The 16,238-nt window shown below is 43.1% G+C and overlaps 1 protein-coding gene, 1 long non-coding RNA gene and 1 pseudogene across 5 annotated transcripts in view; 2 read left to right on the forward strand and 1 right to left on the reverse strand.

Annotated features, from left to right (window-relative positions):
• Nucleotides 1-951: 951 nt before the first annotated feature.
• Nucleotides 952-16,238, reverse strand: part of PRKRIP1 (PRKR interacting protein 1) — a 33,752-nt gene continuing 18,465 nt past the window's right edge. Inside the window, exons 6-7 of one of the 4 annotated variants that reach the window (XR_003793199.1) lie at nucleotides 10,829-11,574; nucleotides 952-1,526 (exon numbers count right to left, since the gene is read on the reverse strand). Coding sequence is in view for 2 of the 4 variants with exons in the window: in XM_029221002.1 (XP_029076835.1) it covers nucleotides 11,480-11,574 (95 nt within the window). In the remaining 2 variants the exon portion in view is untranslated. Of the gene's footprint in view, nucleotides 1,527-6,017; nucleotides 9,666-10,500; nucleotides 11,575-16,238 lie in introns of those variants that run through there. The other 3 variants (XR_003793200.1, XM_029221002.1, XM_029221001.1) reach the window with 3 other exon arrangements.
• On the forward strand, nucleotides 7,998-12,981 carry LOC114894402. Its single transcript, XR_003793201.1, has 4 exons — nucleotides 7,998-8,028; nucleotides 8,139-8,897; nucleotides 10,379-10,478; nucleotides 11,527-12,981. It is a non-coding gene; the product is annotated as an uncharacterized LOC114894402 (long non-coding RNA).
• LOC114894401 lies at nucleotides 14,245-16,232 on the forward strand (annotated as a pseudogene).

The raw sequence follows: 16,238 nt of genomic DNA on the forward strand, positions 1-16,238 counted from the left end.
TTATGCATTCATCTGTTGATGGACATTTAGGTTGTTTCATTGTCTTGGCTATTGTGAATAGTGCTGCTATGAACATAGGGGTGAATATATCTTTTAAAATTATAGTTTTGTGTGGATATATTTCCAGGATTAGGATTGCTGGATCATATGGTAATTCCTTTTTTTTTTTTTTTTTTTGGCTGCACCACATGGCATTTGGGATCTTAGTTCCCTGACCAGGGATTGAACCTGTGCCCCCTGCAGTGGAAGTACAGAGTCTTAACCACTGGACTCCCAGGGAAGTCCCTCATATATATGGTAATTCTATTTTTAGTTTTCTGAGGAACCTCCATACTGTTTTCCAAAGTGGCTGCACCAACTTAGCTTCCCAGCAACAGTGTAGAAGTGTTCGCTTTTCCAAAGAGCAAATTTAATGAGATTGAGAAAATGCAGAAACAAAGGAAACCAGTCAAGCAAGACAAAATAATAGTTTAGCCATAAAACAAAGTCGAGAACCTTGAGTTCCTCCTCCAGGGATACAGATAATATCCTGAGCCATACCCTTGAGTTCTTTTGCAGAAACTAAACCCCCACCAGGTGGAGGAAGTTAACTGCATGCTGACCACCAGCACATAGACCCCAGACCAGTTGGAACCAGAAGGTTGATAACTGAGATTCTCAAAACATCATGCTGTTATCTCATCATCAACCAGAGAATTGTACAGGAGCTGATTACTCACCTGTGACCCTTTCCCTCACACCGATTTTTTTTGTGGTACGTGGGCTTCTCACCACTGTGGCATCTCCCGTTGTGGAGCACAGGCTCCGGACGCGCAGGCTCAGCAGCTATGGCTCACGGGCCCAGCCGCTCCGCGGTACGTGGGATCCTCCCAGACCAGGGCACGAACCCGTGTCCTCCACATTGGCAGGCGGGCTCCCAACAACTGTGCCACCAGGAAAGCCCCATCACACTTTTTTTTTTTTTTTTTTTTTTTTGCAGTACGTGGGCCTCTCATGTGACCACACCAGGATACTTTTCCGTACTGGGTTGCCTTGAATGGAACTTTTCCTTTGGAGGGTGGGGTGGGAGAAAGCATAGGACTTGGTGGTCTGGTTTTGAGCAAAATGCTTTTTTTAAAAACTATATTTATTTTGGCTGCACCAGGTCTTTGTTGTGGCACGTGGGATCTTTTAGTTGTGGCACACGGACTCTTAGTTGCAGCATGCTTGTGGAACCTAGTTCCCCGACCAGGGATTGAACCCAGGGCCCCAGCACTGGGAGCACTGAGTCTTACCCACTGGGCCACCAGAGGAGTCCCCAAAATGCTGCTTTAATTGGAGTGTTCTCTTCTGGGTTGAGGAGTGCTTCAGCCATCCCACGCTGCCCTTGCGGTGACTGGGAAACTCCCTGTTAAACCAAGGCTCGTTGGTACCCCTATCTGGAACAACAGGTAGGAAATCTTCCATTCTTGTGCTAGGGAACTGTGATCCTGAGAGGCCTCTCAGCACTGGGTTGCCTGGTTCTGATCTGTTTCTGGTAATACCAGCTGTATGAAAAAAAGGGAAATTGGAGCTTTATTGCATCTTGTAGTCCTCTGGGGTGTATTTTACAAAATTGGGAAATCTTCAGCTATGTTTCTATGAAAAGAAAGATGACTTTGTTCTAATACCACATGGCCAGAATGTTTAAACTGGAGAAAAATGGCTTTGCATTGTGGTGGACTCTCTTGTTGGGAGCATGGGCTCTAGGCGCGTGGGCTTCAGTAGTTGTGGCACACAGGCTCAGTAGCTGTGGCTTGTGGGCTCCAGAACGCAGGCTCAGTAGTTGTGGCGCACAGGCTTAGTTGTTCTGCGGCATGTGGGATCTTCCCAGACCAGGGCTCGAACCCGTATCTCTTGCGTCGGCAGGCGGATTCTTAATCACTGCACCACCAGGGAAGCCCTAAAACTTTTTTTTTTTTTTTTTTGCATATGCAGTTAGAGACGTCTGGCTTGATTTAAAAAAAAATTCTTTTTTGGGGGGGGATGGTGGTGGGATAAATTGGGAGATTGGGATTGACATATGTACACTAATATGTATACAATAGATAACTAATAACATACTGTATAAAGAAAGTAAAATTTTTTTAAAAATTCTTTTCAAAATTCTGGCCCTGAGAGAGCAAAAGTACTCCTAGGTAAAAGGTTAAGTTATAACTTATTTCCTTGAAATGCAAACACAGCTCACACTGTCTGAGACTATGGTCTCAGCTTACCTGGTAGAACCTGAAACTGAGAGGAAATGGGAAAAGAAGCGTTTTAAAACTCAAGTAAACTTATTCCAACTGTTATAAATTAATGTGTTTTAGACGTCTAATTTATGATTGTTTTAAAATGAAACTATGGGATCTCTAGTTCTGTCTTTAAAAATTAATTTGTAAATGAGCTCTAATTGATTGGCTCAAAGGGAATTAAGTGCTTATATAAATTCTCAGGAATACAACAGAAATTAACCCAAATGAATTTCAAGTTCATGTGATCTGGGGGAGTAGTCAGTATTAAACTAAGTTTAATACCAGATATTAAGTTTGGTTTAATACAGACCTGTCTTTAGAGTCATCAAGTATGATACTTTTATTGTACTTAGGTTTACTGAAAATCAATAAATTCTCATTATCCCTGTTGCAAATTTTGTCAGCAAGAAAAGATTAACTTGGTATGATATTGTCATAAGTAATAGAGATAAATGGGATAAAAGCTTTTAGGTGAACTCTTTAGGAATAGTTGTTTTTCCAGATTTTTGGTAACTTGAGTTTTCCTAAATGAAGGTAAAATGATGAAAATTGAATGTCTAAATCATTTTTAAATAAGATGAAATAGTGGAACACTTGCTAAACAAGTCTGTTTACAGCAAGTCTGTTTACCTAATTTAGTTTTTCTCTAACAAGAGGACAAAAGATATGTCTAATAAACCCAAACATGTCGTGTACCACATTTTCTATGAGAAAATGTTTTAGGTTATAGAAGATGTTCCTAAGTTTGCTAATCAGAAAATGCTGGTATGATAAACATTTCACAGTTGCTTGCCTCTTGGTTTTTGCTAGAGATTAAAGTTTTTAAGGGTTAAAAATTGTGATAATTAAAAACTACTAAAAATAAGGGAAACATTTCAGTATGTAAAGGAAGTAGGATATATGTTGTTGGCAAGAAGGTATGAAAAATGGAGATATTTTTGTTAAAGAATAGATTTGTCCTAGAGCTGGTTGTTTCTGGATGGGAAAAGAATAAGGGACAAACTCCTATGGATATAGGAAGTTGTGGAAGAGGAAACTTGAGAAAAGAGTTTTGTTTGTGGTCAGAACTGGATAAGATTACACTGAATTCAATCTAAGTAAATTAATTTTGTTATTAAAAGTAAGCTGATAGAGCTTCCCTGTTGGCGTGGTGGTTAACAATCCATCTGCCAATGCAGGGGACACGGGTTTGAGCCCTGTTCCAGGAAGATCCCACATGCCGTGGAGCAACTAAGCCTGTGTGCCACAACTACTGAGCCTGTGCTCTAGAGCCTGTGCGCCACAACTACTGAAGCCCATGTGCCTAGAGCCTGGGCTCTGCAATGAGAAGCCACTGCAATGAGAAGCCCATGCACTGCATCGAAGAGTAGCCCCCCATCGCTGCAACTAGAGAAAGCCTGCACGCAGCAACGAAGACCCAATGCAGCCAAAAATAAATTTATTTTAAAAAGTATTTTATTTATTTAAGCTGATACAAGACTGGAGTTTGTTTTTGTTTTCTCCCGTTGCGGAGCATAGGCTCCAGACGTGCAGGCTCTGGCCATGGCTCACGGGCCTAGGCATTCTGCGGCATGTGGGATCTTCCGGGACCAGGGCGCAAACCTGTGTCCCCTGCATTGGCAGGTGGTCTCTGAACCAGTGTGCCAACAGGGAAGCCCTGGAGTTTGGTTTTTTGTTATGAGACAGCTTTCTTGGAATACTGAGCTACTTTAAGTAATACTTTTATTATTTTTTAATATCTTGACCTCACCACGTGGCTTACGGGATCTCAGTTCCGTGACCCGGGATTGAGCCTGGACCACAGCACAGTGACAGTGCTGAATCCTAACCACTAGAACACCATGGAACTCCCAATAAGACTGTTTCTTACGTGATCTGTTGTAACCTTCTGTATTTGCCTTTGAAATCTTCACTGTCACTTTAGTTAAGTGAATACTTTCACAATACTTAGGATTGTACTTGACCAAGTGTTTTAAAACTTTATTTAAAAAAACTTTTTGAAATATAGTCGATTTACAGTGCTGTTAGTTTCAGATGTACAGCAAAGTGATTCAGTTATATATGTGTGTGTATATATACAAATATACGTATGAATACGTGTATTTTTTAGATTCTTTTCCATTATAGTTATTACAAGGTATTTTTACGGTACGCGGGCCTCTCACTGTTGTGGCCTCTCTCGTTGCGGAGCACAGGCTCCGGACGCGCAGGCTCAGCGGCCATGGCTCATGGGCTCAGCTGCTCCGCGGCATGTGGGATCCTCCCAGACTGGGGTACAAACCTGCGTCCCCTGCATCGGCAGGCGGACTCCCAACCACTGCGCCACCAGGGAAGCCCTACAAGGTATTTTTAAAAAATTAAATATTTTTGGCTGCACTGGTTCTTCTTTGTGGTGAGCGGGGGCTACTCTTCATCGTGGTGCACAGGCTTCTCATTGCAGTGGCTTCTCTTGTTGTGGAGCATTGGCTCTAGGTGCACGGATTTCAGTAGTTGTGGCTCGTGGGCTCTACAGTGCAGGCTCAGTAGTTGTGGCGCGTGGTCTTAGTTGCTCTGTGGCATGTGGGATCGTCCCGGACCAGGGCTTGAATCCCCGTCCCCTGCATTGGCAGGTGGATTCTTAATGACTGTACCACCAGAGAAGCCCCATTACAAGATATTGAGTATAGTTCCCTGTACTATACAGTAGGTCCTTGTTGGTTATCTATTTTATATTATAGATAGTAGTATATATATTTTAATCCCAAATTCCTAATGTATCCCCCCACTCCATTTCCCCTTTGACAACCGTAAGTTTGTTTTCTATGTTTGTGAGTCTGTCTGTAAAATAAGTTCATTTGTAGGATTTTTTTTAGATTCCACATATAAGCAGTATCATATATTTGTCTCTGATTTCATTTAGTATAATCATCCCTAGGTCCATTCATGTTGCTGCAAATGGCATTGTCTCATTCTTTTTTATGGCTAATAGTCCACTGTGTATATATATATAGCATATCGTCTTTATCCATTCGTTTGTCCATGGACACTTAGGTTATTTCCATGTCTTGGCTATTGTGAATAGTGCTCCTATGAACATTGGAGTGTGTGTATCTTTTTGAAATTAATTTCTCCAGGTCACCAGATCATACAGTAACTCTATTTAGTCTCTTTTAAGGAAACTCCATACTGTTCTCCATAGTGGCTGCACGAATTTACATTCCTACCAACAGTGTAAGGGGGTTCCTTTTTCTCCACACCCCCTCCAGCATTTATTATTTGTAGACTTTTAAAAATTAATTATGGCTCTGCAGGCTCTTCATTGCGGTGCACTGGCTTCTCTAGTTGTGGCACGCAGGCTTTAGACGGCATGGGCTCTAGAGCGTGTGGGCTCAGTAGTTGCAGCACAAGGGCTTAGTTGTGGTATGTGGGATTTTAGTGACCAGGGATGGAATCTGGGCCCCCTGCATTGGGCACATGGAGTCTTAACCCTGGACCACCAGGGAAATCCCTGTAGACTTCTTAATGATAGCCAATCTGACTGGTGTGAGGTGATACCTCATTATAGTTTTGATTTGCATTTCTCTAATAATTAGTGATATTGAACATCTTTTTATGTACCTGTCGGCCACCTGTATGTCTTCTTTGGAGAAATGTCTATTTAAATCTTCTGCCCATTTTTTGATTGGGTTTTTTTGGATACTGGGCTGTATGTATATTTTGGAAATTAAGCCCTTGCCAGTCTCATCATTTGCAAATATTTTTTCCCATTCTGTAGGTGGTCTTTTCGTTAAAGCTTTATTTTTTAAATATTTCCCTTATTTTTTTGGCTGCATTGGGTCTTAGTTGTGGCACATGGGATCATTGTTGAGGAATATGGGATCTTTTTCGTTATGGCCCATGGTCTGCTTGGGTTTCTCTCTAGTTGTGGCACGTGGGCTCCAGAGTGCGTGGGCTCTGTAGTATGTGGCACGCGGGTTCTCTCATTGAGGCGCGCAAGCTCAATAGTTGCAGCACGTGGGATCTTAGTTACCCAACCAGGGATGGAACCTGCATCCCTTGCATTGGAAGGCAGATTCTTTACCACTGGACCACCAGGGGAGTCCCAGTAAAACTTTATTTTTGACAAACTTCCTCAAATCAAATTCTAAATTGAAGTTCTTTTGACCTCTAATTTGGGACCTTTCAAAGGCCCCTGAGGCATCTCAGAGAGAAAAATATTACACTAATTCAGATTATTTCGTATGTTAAATTACACGAGAAGCACTATCAAATGAGTGGTGATAAAACCTTCTTAGGTGGGCTTCCCTGGTGGCGCAGTGGTTGAGAGTCTGCCTGCCGATGCGGGGGACTTGGGTTTGTGCCCGGGTCCGGGAAGATCCCACATGCCGCCGAGCAGCTGGGCCCATGAGCCATGGCCGCTGAGCCTGTGCTCCGCAACGGGAGAGGCCACAACAGTGAGAGGCCTGCATAACGCAAAAAAACTAAACAAAACAAAAAACCTTCTTAGGTAATTTCTTAGGTAATACTGTATGGGTAAACATCCATCAAGTGTTCTAAAAATTATATGAAGTTCCTAAAATTTGGAGATGTCCTGGTATTGTTATCAGTCTTAATTCTAGTTATCTTTAAAATATTATATGTCACAGCAACTTGGTTAAGCTTCTTTGTCAATTGCATTGTAATCAGATCCTTAACTGTGCCTTTTCAAGTCTTGTCATTCACAGATATTTCACTCATGCTTTTGCAAAATCTTAAGATTCATAGAAAGGATTTTGGCAAGTATAAGACTGATAACTTCCAGATCATACTGCTGAACTCGTTAAGAAATTCTGATGGAAACCCTGATTGTTTCATAAAACTGTTAACAAGATTTAGATCAAGATTAGTTACATAGTACTGAGTGAACTAATGAATATGGTTATGTTTTTGTCTGAAACACTGCTGGTGTTTAGTCTGTGTTTTCTAGACATAAGGAAAACTTTCCCTTTCCCTTTATAACAACTTGGTAAGTTTTACCTTTGTAAGTGGAATTGCTTTGTAAGTGGAATTGAATCATTTATCTTTTCTCTTGACCTGATCCCTCCAGGAGTTGGAAACTCAGAGTCCCAACAGCTTTATCAGCTGAATAAGGAAGGTCACCTCCTGGCAGGAGCAGGAATATTGAGATATTTTAGGAACCTTGAGAAGGGAGGAATTCTCTCACATCTACAGATACTGCAGGCAAAATCCGAGGGCAAGTTATGATTTTCCTGGCCTCAAGGTTTTTAAAAAGTTCAATTGATATTCCTTAAGAAAAGTTCTAGCACAGCCAATTGAAAAGAGCCTATACGACCAGTTACACTTAGGTAAATCAGGCTGTTTACTGAAACTAGACTTAATTTGGCCCAATTTGGTAGAAATGAGGATAAATTAGAGATTATGTTTTGATAATGTACCTTTTGGATATTGAGGTTTTGTATATACTGAGGGTTTTTGTATTATCTACATCCAAGATGACCTTGGTGCTAAAGTATTTTAATTAAGTTACTAAAGGAATAATTCTAAGCTTGTTTCTGAAACTGATCACGGAAATCTATTTCTGGATGAAGATCAGATGCCCCATGATCCACAACCAGGAGATTATACATACTGGAAAAGACATCACTTTTAAGACTCTCTCCAACCTAAATGAAAGATCCCTTCTCAGGTATTAAGTAGCTCATGCACAGTGAAACCGAAGGAAACTGACTCTTGAATTAATATTTCCCACTCAAGGGCTTCTGTACTGGAAGACAGCTGACCCAAGAATCTGGACCAGGTCTGTTAAGATCCATCCTAATTCAATGGAGCTGTTCACCAAATGTGTCTCCCTATCAAAATGGAAAGTTTTTATTTTATTTCTAATATACTTCTGACTCCAATGTTCAGGATAGAAAGGAAATTCTCCAGTGAAGCTGAATAACTACTCACGATGTGTATCACTGCTTGCTACTGAAAGATCTGCAAACAAAAAAGGGAAAATGATGGAGGAAACTTTCACGTATTGAGGTATGGAGAAGTCATTCTGGCTTATAAGGTAAGGCTGTTCTAGTTTATCAAACATACATTGTGCATCTGCTTTAACCATTGAAGGATGCATTTAAAAATCAAAAGGAAGTAACTGGTTCAGGCATCCCAAATGGATCTGGGTGCCTATCACGGACATGGTTTCAGACACATTCCTACATTACTGAGAACCTGAACGTTCTGAACTCTATCAGACTCAAGGATGCTACGAAACCGTTCTCTTTAGGAATGGTAACAAGCAAGACGGCTCAAGCGATAGCCTCCCAGCAGAAGGCACTAGATTCTTTAGGCAGAATAGTACCAGATACGAAAATTGCTTTAAATTATATTTTGACAACAAAAAAGACGTGTAGTGGCCAATAACTCCTGTTATGTATATGTTAATACCCTTACAGAGTTAATTGGAAATCCTACTTACAGAATTTACATAAAAAGGACCTGCTCTGAAACCTATTTTCCTGGCTGCCATCTGTAATGGGAAGACTTCTGGGGCATATACTACACGGGTGCATTTTGATCATTATCCTCATTATAATATGTCTACTAATTTCCTCATTATAATATGTCTACTAATTTTCAAATGTTTGTCCAGGTGCTGTGACAAAGCAGTCAGAGAGAGAGGTAATGTTTTATAATACAAAACAACTTGAGAATTCTTTAAAAATGAAAAGTCAGGGACTCGGGACTTCCCTCGTGGTCCAGTGGCTAAGACTCCGTGCTCCCAAGGCAGGGAACTAGATCACACATGCTGTGACTAAGACCCGGTGCAGACAAATAAACATATTAAAAAAGTCAGTGACTCTCTCCTCTAATCCTGAAAAAGGTTGTTGCCTCTCTTCCCCTCAGGCTGGAGGTGTATCAAAGAAAAAGGCTGACTAAAACCAAGCAGGACCCTGTGGGCCTTCCTAGAGAAAGACCCCCCCCACACACAATGTCCCCTGTTTTAGCCTCCCAGGCCTTCCCTGGGTTCCAAAGAGCAAATTTAATTAGAAGAAAATGCAGAAACAAAGGAAAGCAGTCAACTAAGGCAAAATAATAATTTAGCCATAAAACAAAGTCAAGGACCTTTAGTGCCTCAAGGCCTATAACTAGTATCCCGAGCCATGCCCTTGAGTTGTTTTGCAGATATCAAGACCCCCACCAGGTGAAAGAAGTTAACTGCATGCTGACTACCAGCATGTAGACCCCAGACTGGTTGGAACCAAAAGGCTGAGATTCCCAAAACGTCACCCAATTATTCACCATTAACCAATCAGAATTGTATGAGCTGATTGCCCATCCTGTGGCCTCTCCCTCAGTCTTCAAAAGCCCTTCTCTGAAAGCCGCTGGGGAGTTTGGGTCTTTTGAGCACGAGCTGCCTGTTCTCCTTGCTTGGCACCCTGCGATAAACTGGGTTGTGATAACAGAAAGTACAATGTTAGTTGCTGAGTGTTGGGTGACCTGATCCAAGTTTCTGGTTGGTAACAGAAATACTAAGGTCCTGATACCCCCCTAAATATCATCAGAAACCACTGGAGGACATTTTCTCCCTGAACATCTTCTTCTGACAGTAAAGGTAAAAACAGCTATCCAGTCTGGCACCCTCCCATTTGTCTAGTCATTTGCCCACCTGTCCAGCACATATGTGCTTTGGTATCTCATTGAGCTCTTGGCCAGGGGCACTGGGCAGATGCAGGGAGTGCCTCCAGTGTGAGAGGCTCACTGAAGTGTGTGTCATAACTCTTACTTTGAATCTGGGGAGAGATAAAGAAACCAACAGTTCAATTCAAAGATAGACAGATAGGAGGGCTTCCCTGGTGGTGCAGTGGTTGGGAGTCCGCCTACTGATGCAGGGGACATGGGTTCCTGCCCCAGTCCGGGAGGATCCCACATGCCGCAGAGCGGCTGGGCCCATGAGCCATGGCTGCTGGGCCTGTGCGTCTGGAGCCTGTGCTCTGCAACAGGAGAGGCCACAACAGTGAGAGGCCTGCATACCGCAAAAAAAAAAGATAGATTGGAGGACACAAAACTAACCAGCCAGTCCCTGATGAAAGAGAAACATGGCTTTCAAGATGTACAGTTAGGGTGTGTGCTAATTTATTATGGCTGACTTGCCATTTCAGCTTCCTGGGAAAGAAAAATTCCTGTGACTTGAACTGCGGAAAGACAGAAGTTATCACAGATGTCGCATGGCTCAGGGTGGAGCCAGAGAAATTGAGAAAAGTAAGATGTTTCTTAGTTTCCCTTCACTCAAAACCACTATTTCCCTACTTCTATCAAACTCCATAAAAGGCACAAAATAGAGCTAGAAGCTTGGAAATATCCAAAAAGTGAGCTAAGGCTCTAAAATTAGAGACCATCCCTGTTCCTCCTCTTGGCCTGAAAAGACACCCTCAGTCACCTCCCATTTTCTGTTTAGATCCCCTCTTAACTCCAGATGAAAATGCAGCTTTTGGCCAATGCATCTGCTTCCCCTGCAGTGCAGCTAGGATCCCCCAGGCCATCTCCTCTGCTCCAGCCCAGGCTGGATTCTCTACCTGCTTAGATTCTCTACCTGCTTATTTTCTACTCACCAGTTGTTTTTCCAAAGCTCCTCTCACACGTTAAGGTCCTCTCTTCTGGCTCAGCCTCAGTTAAGTCCCACATCTCCCTCTGCGCATGTGTTCTGGGGTGCAGTCTGCACTCTCCGTTGAAGGAAATGGAGGTCACGTGCCCTGCAGTGAGTTGGCTCCACGGCCATTTCCTTCAACGAGTCTGGGAACAGGCCCCATCCCTCTCATGTCGTTTCACAGCCTTCTCTACAGTTTCTGTAATTAACATTCACAGGTCAGAACAAAACCTGGAGTTTTTCTGTTCTTTACTAAATAAACATTCGCTTCACAGAAACCAGCCCCAAACTCATCAGTGTCCAATTATGTGAGAGCAGGCACCAGGGGGACCAGGTCATACATTTCCCCCTTGCAGCGAGAACATTAACGAACCCTGCCTGGCAGTGCCCTCGAGTGTCCAGGAGACAGTCCTCTCTCCCACAGGCCCAGTCCTGCCAACACAGGGGCTGTGAGCCCTTAGGGTGGACTTCTACTTGCTTCTATCCAGTGAGGCTTTGGGAGGGAAACTGAGCTGAAACAGAGATTGCTCCCTTCCCCTTGAGGCCTGTGGAGGATTTTCTGGGGTCCCGGTCACAGAGCGGGCCAGGCTCCAGACAGCTGCCGTGGCCAACCTCGTCATCGCCCCATGATGAAACTGGGCTCGTCCTCCTCCTCTGTTCCAGATGCCGCCTCAGAGCCACTAGATGACTGCTCCTGGGACTGACTGCATCCTGTAATCATACGACATTTGGATTAGAGAGGTACAAATCTTCGAGTATCCCCTGATTAGCAAATCAAGGGGTACTCCAAGGAAGGACTGCTGAGGAAAACCCAGGAACCAGCTGTTCCTGGACTGTACAGGGAGGAGCCAGAGAGATCTTCATGTCCATCAGGCCCCATTGCCACTCCCGGGTATAAAGGGCCAGTCATAGAACTGACCTACCACTGCTGGAGGGTGGGCCTCATCCTTATGAAAAGGTCCAGCACACATGAGATCCTGATGCCCCGTAAATCAGGCCTCACTGCTTTTTATAAGATCCCCCCTAAAGTCTGTCACCTTGGCAGGGCGACGTCCACAGCAGCCCTTTAACATTTAGCGCTAGGCTGACCAACTCCTGATGTCTCCAGCTCTCACCCCAGTCTGCAAAAGGAGTCTCAAAAACCTTGTAGCAGAGGGCTCTGCCTACAACAGATATGTCAGCTTCCCGGCTCTTCCCACAGACACAGAAAGCCTCTCTGACACTCCCCGTGCAGCTCTGAATCCCAGTGCCTTCCCTGGCGGTCTGCCAGTCTACCCTCAGTGCAGCTGAGCTGGCTAAGAGCTGAGCACAAAGACTACTTGTTCCCAACTCCTCCTCCCCTCTTCTCGGGAGCAGGGCAGCAGGCGAGAGCTGGGACGAGCCAGAGCCCACACCAGTCCTCCGGCTCCCCGTCCATGCCAGGAGGCCACTTGCAGGCACCGTGGGTCTCCTCCTGCAGACATGCAGAAACTCACTCCAGCACCCCAGGGCCCACAGGCACCCAGAGCTTTGCTACTGCTGTTGTCACAGGGCCGAAGAGCTTCAAGGCCTGGGGGTGCCCAGGGCACAGCAGTCACCTGCGTACCCTAGAATGGGGCACTAAAGAGCACTCATGGCAAGGGGTTGACATCGTCTCTATGATTTAATTATTTAGGACTTTCCTCCATCTTAACCTCATGCCAAAAAGAACGAGAAATTTTGAAAGTACAAATGAGGAGCACGTTTTAGTAGCTAAGATTTGTTGAACACCTTATGTGCCAGGCACTGTGCTTACTGTCTTTGCATATACGTACCGTCTTAACTCTAAACAACAGTCTATGAGATAAGTAACACTCCTCTATATCCATTTTACAGATGAGGAATAAAGCTCAGAGAGGTTAAGTAATTTGTTAACCAAGGTCTCATAATCAGTAAAACCAGGACCAAGGATTCAAACCTGGACTGACTTTCAAGCCTCTGGTACCTTGCCCGCAGAAATGCATAAGGAAACGGAGGCAAAAGAAAAATGGCATGACAGCCATAGAAAAGAATGAAATAATGCCATCTACAGCAACATGGATGGACCTAGAGATTATCATACTAAGTGAAGTCAGACAAATACTATATGATATTACTTATACGTGGAATCTAAAAAATATGATACAAATGAACTTATTTACAAAACAGAAACAGACTTCAAAAACAAACTTGTGGTTACCAAAAGAGAAGGGGGGGAGGGATAAATTAGGAGGCTGGGATTAACATATACACACTACTATATATAAAACAGATAACCAACAAGAACCTACTATATATAGCACAGGGAACTCTACTCAATCCTCTGTAATAACCAATATGGGAAAAGAATCTGAAAAAGAATAGATATAACTGAATCACTTTGCTGTACACCTGAAAGTAACATAACATTGTAAATCAACTATACTCCAATATAAAATAAAAAAGAAAAATGAGGTGAAAACAGGAATGAGGTGAGCCTACTGAGTGGATAAGGAAAATGTGGTCTATTCATACAGTGCAATGATTCAGCCTTTAAAAGGAAAAAAATTCTGACACAGGCTACAACATGGATGAACACTGAGAACATTATGCTGAGTGAAACAGGCCAGTCACAGAATGACAAATACTATATGATCTCTCTTATAGGAGGTACTGAGAGTACCCAAATTCAGAGACAAAGTAGAAGGGGTGGTTGCTGGTGCTGGGAGGAGCAGGAAATGGGGAGTTGTTGTTTAAAAGATATAGTTTTTGTTTTACAAGATGAAAAGAGTTATGGGAATAGATGATGATAATGGTTGCACAATTTGTATTTAGTGCCACTGAACTGTACACTTAAAAATGGTTAAGACGGTCAATTTTGTGTTATGTGTATTTTACCAAAATTTAAAAAAAAAAGGAGGGGAAGAAAGAAAAGAGAAAGAAAGGAAGAGAGAGAGGGAAGGGAGGGAGGAAATGCTATGCAGAGACTGAGTGAAAAACTATAGATGGATCAAAAACATAGCTCTGAGCTCCCTGAACTCCTAGGGCAGAACTCCCTAAGCGCTCTCATGTCATGGCACTCATGGAAAAGGACAGTATTTCTATGGCATGTGGGGCAACGGTCCAAGGCCATGGGCACTCAGTCTCCACCCTGAAGGCAAGGGGAGCAGGGTCTCTGCCATGTTGTAGTCCATTCCCCATATACCAGCGGGGGAGCTCTGCTCTAGAACCTGGGCTCCAAGGCTGAAACTGCTGTTCCATAACTTAGTCATACTCGGTCAGCCTGAAGCCTCTCTAAGAACCACCCGCCATATCCATAGAGATCTGAACACAGCAGGACAAGAGCATAGGCTTTGATCTTTCATTCTGATCTTAAAGAGACAGTAAAACAGGAGACATCTTTGAGCTCACCAAGTAGACATCAAGAGCAAGGCTCCCCCTCCTGAGTGGAAGAAATTTGTGGAGAAGTTATCACTAAAATTAAGTGGTGGCAGACACGTCCAAGGAATATTGTGGGGCTCTGATCCCTTTATGAATCTTGTGATAGATGAATGTGTGGAGATGGCAACTAGTGGGCAACAGAATACTGGAGTGGTGGTAATACGAGGAAACAGTATCATCATGTTAGAAGCCCTGGAACCAGTATGAACAATGGCTGTGTTCACCAGAGAAATCAACTGCTTTCACATGTCCCCTCCACATTTTACTATGATAAAAACTGGCTTGTGTACATTTTATTATTAAATAAACTTTTGTAATAGTGGAAAAAAAAAACCCCAGTAAAATACTCATTAACCTGGATGTTTATGGAATGGGGTGTTCCAGATGCCTGAAGTGCTGACTGACAGAGGAGGACTCAAAGCACTCCTTGTGACTGAAAAGCTCCTGAAAATGTAATACCTCAATTAACAGTAAACACAATTGTTTCCTGTGTGTCGGAGACAGGGTGTTGGGGCCTGGAAGTCTCTCTCTCAAAGGAGAAACCTAGGAATCTGCTGCACATTCAAGTCATTTGGTAATTCAACAAAATCATTTCATTCTCCAATGAAAAGAAATAGGACTCAGAGAAAAAGCTGATTCTAGGTTAGGGACAGGAAATACACAAGACAAGTCTGGACTATCTTGTAGTACCAGAAACTAAGGAAGTGCTGTTAAAAACAAAACAAAACCCCTCAAAACTCCACCAATAATGGGAGTATGTAAAAGGGACACGGGCCAGAAAGAGCTTCCAATGGCCAAAGCTGCAAGAGTTTGGGCAAGAAAAGAAGTAGTACTGGATTAAACCTAAAATATAAAATAAATAGCCCAGAGTCCATACTGATATAAAGAAATGAGGGAGAAGACAAATCCATGCAGAACAATAGTTTATGTAGCTACTCCGCCCTCATGGAGGGGCCGTATAACCTGCCACTCCTAAAGTATGGGCTACGCATAGTGAATTCTTTCCAAAGAGTACAGCGTGGTAAGGGGAAGAAAAGAGTCACTTTACACAGAGAACCCTGAAGAGCACTGCCTGAGCAGGTGATCAAGGGCAACATCAACTGTGACAAGCCATCCTGACAAGCACCCAGCCCTGACATAAGAATGGTACTTTATCTCTGTGGTCTTCCTCCCAAAAATAAATAACTCATGAGAAAAACGTCAGACAAATCCCAACTGAGGGACATTCTACAGAACATCTGACCCTCAAAACTCTCAAGGTCATCAAAACAAAGTCTGAGAAACTGTCAGAGCTAAATGGAGCCTAAGGCTACATGATGACTAAATGTAATGTGATATCCTACATGGGATTCTGCAACAAGAAAAAGGCATTAATTAAAAATTAAGGAAATATAAATAAAGTATGGACTTTAGCTGCTACATGTATCAACATTGGTTCATTAGTTGTGACAAATGAACCACATTAACTTAAAATGTTAACAACAGAGGAAACTGGGTATATGGGAATTCTTTGTACTATACTATCTTCGTAATATTTCTGTAAATCTAAAATCATTCTATAACGCAGTTTATTTAAAAAAAAGACACTGCCTACCCTCATGGAACTGAGACTGCAACTGAATAGATAAGCACGTTATGTGATTCAGCAGATTCTGTAACCAAATATGTGCAAAACCCTGTGGAGCAAGGTGGAGGCTGAGCGGGGAGGGAGGTTAGAAAAGGCTTTACAAAGAGAGGAGGGTGCAAGATGAGAAGTTTTCCAAGCAGATGGGAAGTCGGGTAGCATGAAAATGAAAAGAGCTCAGAGGCCTGAGCAGGAGGAGAGGTGGGAGAACAGAGATGTTAAGCTTGGGGAGAGTAGAGGAGACGTGGAAGGGAGTGGCCAGAACAAAATGGTGGAGAGACCAGAAAGGGCAGGAATGCAGGAGCTACTGGCTAGGTTTCAAGAAGGATCACCT

This window comes from Monodon monoceros, unplaced genomic scaffold (assembly GCF_005190385.1).
Source record: "Monodon monoceros isolate NGI ecotype Baffin Bay Population unplaced genomic scaffold, NGI_Narwhal_1 Super_Scaffold_13, whole genome shotgun sequence".
Taxonomy (NCBI): domain Eukaryota; kingdom Metazoa; phylum Chordata; class Mammalia; order Artiodactyla; family Monodontidae; genus Monodon; species Monodon monoceros.